General features: G+C 39.6%; 1 protein-coding gene across 1 annotated transcript; it reads right to left on the reverse strand.

The window, feature by feature from the left end:
- Positions 1-873: 873 nt before the first annotated feature.
- Positions 874-1791, reverse strand: rcvrnb (recoverin b). The gene is made up of 3 exons (XM_060938924.1): positions 1411-1791; positions 1152-1263; positions 874-989 (listed from the first exon to the last, which is right to left on the reverse strand). The coding sequence occupies exons 1-3, from the start codon at positions 1789-1791 to the stop codon at positions 874-876; spliced, it is 609 nt and encodes a 202-aa protein (XP_060794907.1).
- Between the last annotated feature and the right edge of the window lie 762 nt (positions 1792-2553).

Here is a 2553-nt window from a genome sequence, read left to right on the forward strand (position 1 = left end):
TCCTTCCCTATAATGTAATGCCAAACAGCTTAACCAGAGAACTGATAGACCATCTCATCTCATTATCTGTAGCCGCTTTATCCTGTTCTACAGGGTCGCAGGCAAACTGGAGCCTATCCCAGCTGACTACGGGCGAAAGGCGGGGTACACCCTGGACAAGTCGCCAGGTCATCACAGGGCTGACACATAGACACAGACAACCATTCACACTCACATTCACACCTACGGTCAATTTAGAGTCACCAGTTAACCTAACCTGCATGTCTTTGGACTGTGGGGGAAACCGGAGCACCCGGAGGAAATCCACACGGACACGGGGAGAACATGCAAACTCCGCACAGAAAGGCCCTCGCCGGCCATGGGGCTCGAACCCAGAACCTTCTTGCTGTGAGGCAACAGCGCTAACCACTACACCACCGTGCCGCCCATTGATAGACCAACAATATTAAAATATTTCTAAGTGGAAACTGTGAATATAGCTTGTCTTTATTTAATGGCTGCTTTTAACAGACTGCTTGTATATTGGTCTTACTTGTATATTGTGGACAAAGCATAGCCTATCTTATTTTCATGATTGAGACACTTAATTTTTGTTTATTGTGTATAATTGATACAAAACATCTGTATTGATCTACAGTTTTCTGCCTTGTGTCTTGTCTGTTCTTATAAATGTTGTTATAAATGATTTGGATTGATATAATAAACATGACATTTCATATATTTCAGTGTGGCAATCTATTTAGTCAAAGGAAGGGACTGTGTTGTCATAAATAATGGACAGAAAAACACAAAACAAAACAAAAAATCACGAAAATTCAAAAATTCATCTGGCTGAAAATGTGAAAACTTGGGCACACAACATTACAAACACTATTACTTCTTTTGTTTCAATCTGTTTTGAATCTTCTGAGGTTCATCAATCTGGATCAGTCTGAGGATGTTTTTATTGTCCATCACTCCCTGGATAAACTCTCCTTCTGTAATTTTATCTGCAAGGAGAAAATAAATACAAGAAATACGATGTTTTTGTTACTACATCGGGGTTCATTCACAACAAATTTTGTTTGCCTTGGTGACCAAATTAAACTCCTTGTTTGCAATTACAGATTTGTGAATCCAACGTCAGACAAATTACAAAACCATTATCCTACCCTTTTCTTTTTTCCCAAAAAAGTCCCAGATTTTTTCTGTTCTCTTTTCAGGTGTGTTTTCATCATCGGGGAGGTTTTTCTGGTCCTCTTTGGAGATCATGTTAAATATTGACTGAAATGAAAGAAATGGAAGCTTAAACAAAAATGCAGGATTGGTAAACTGAAGGCATTAAACCATTCAATTCCTACAGCATTATGCCAACACTTTCTTCATTTAAACATTGATTTTGCAAGCGAACCAAAGTAGGCAAAAAAATACCTTGACAATTTCCTTGATCTCATTTTTTGTTATGCTGCCGTTCTTATCCACATCATACAAGGCAAAGGCCCATTCGAGCTTCTGGATAGTTTTCCCAGAGGAGGTGAGATGCAGTGCCACAATATACTCTTTAAAATCGAGTGTGCCATTGTCGTCCGAATCGAAACTTCGGAACACGTGCTGGGCGTAGGCCTTTGGGTTTGCATCGGGAAAGAACCTGGCGTAGATGCCCTCGAACTGCTCTCTGCTGATGCATCCGCTTGGGCACTCTTTCAGAAAAGCCTGATACCAGGCGTAAAGCTGCTCTTCTGTGTATGCAGTGCTGGACTTTAGGTCCTTCAGTAGGTCTTGAGAAAGTGCACCACTTTTACTGTTGCCCATCTTGAGAAAGGTCTCTTTGCTCAGCTGCTCAGAGTAAACAGCCTGACATAACCACACCCACTATTTAAAGCCAGACTGTTTTGCTCTGGATTACAAGGGATCATCGTATGGATCTTGATTTGATCCATTAGAGGGACAACTTTGGATATTTTCTATGGGGTTAGATGTGAGATGCAGGCTTAGTGTGACACATGGATTAGCTCACAGCAGGGAGCCTCTTGGCCTTAATGCAACCTGATCAAATTACTGCATGTTACTGTGTGTCTTAACCAATGTATGATAGTCAAATGACAATGTAACATAGACCAAGGGTTCGCAACCTTTTCTGCTTGAAGGCCCACCTATTCATACTTGTAACGAGTCGAGGCCCATTAAAAAAGATCCCCAATTATTTTGGCTCATCTATTCTATTAGAAACTAATAATCTATTGTAAAGTGTATATGGGATACATCAGTCCCTGCTACAGATGGGAGCCCAGGAATTAAATAAATGCAATAAAAACATTTTTTAAATGTAGGTATTGTATTTAAAACTGTATGTGCCAGAAGCCAAACCATGCATGCAGGGCATTCTCAGTCAAAAGGGATGAAAGATTTTAAAGGGTTTTTTTTTAAGATTATGTATATTTTTAGTCTTTTGTATTTGTAATTATTTGTATCTGTACACGACTCCACCAGCTCTGCTGATCAACTTACTGTGTTTAAATAAATTCGTTCATTCATTCATTCATTCGTTCATTCATTATGAGTTGGAAAATTATC

Source organism: Neoarius graeffei, chromosome 14 (assembly GCF_027579695.1).
Source record: "Neoarius graeffei isolate fNeoGra1 chromosome 14, fNeoGra1.pri, whole genome shotgun sequence".
Classification (NCBI taxonomy): domain Eukaryota; kingdom Metazoa; phylum Chordata; class Actinopteri; order Siluriformes; family Ariidae; genus Neoarius; species Neoarius graeffei.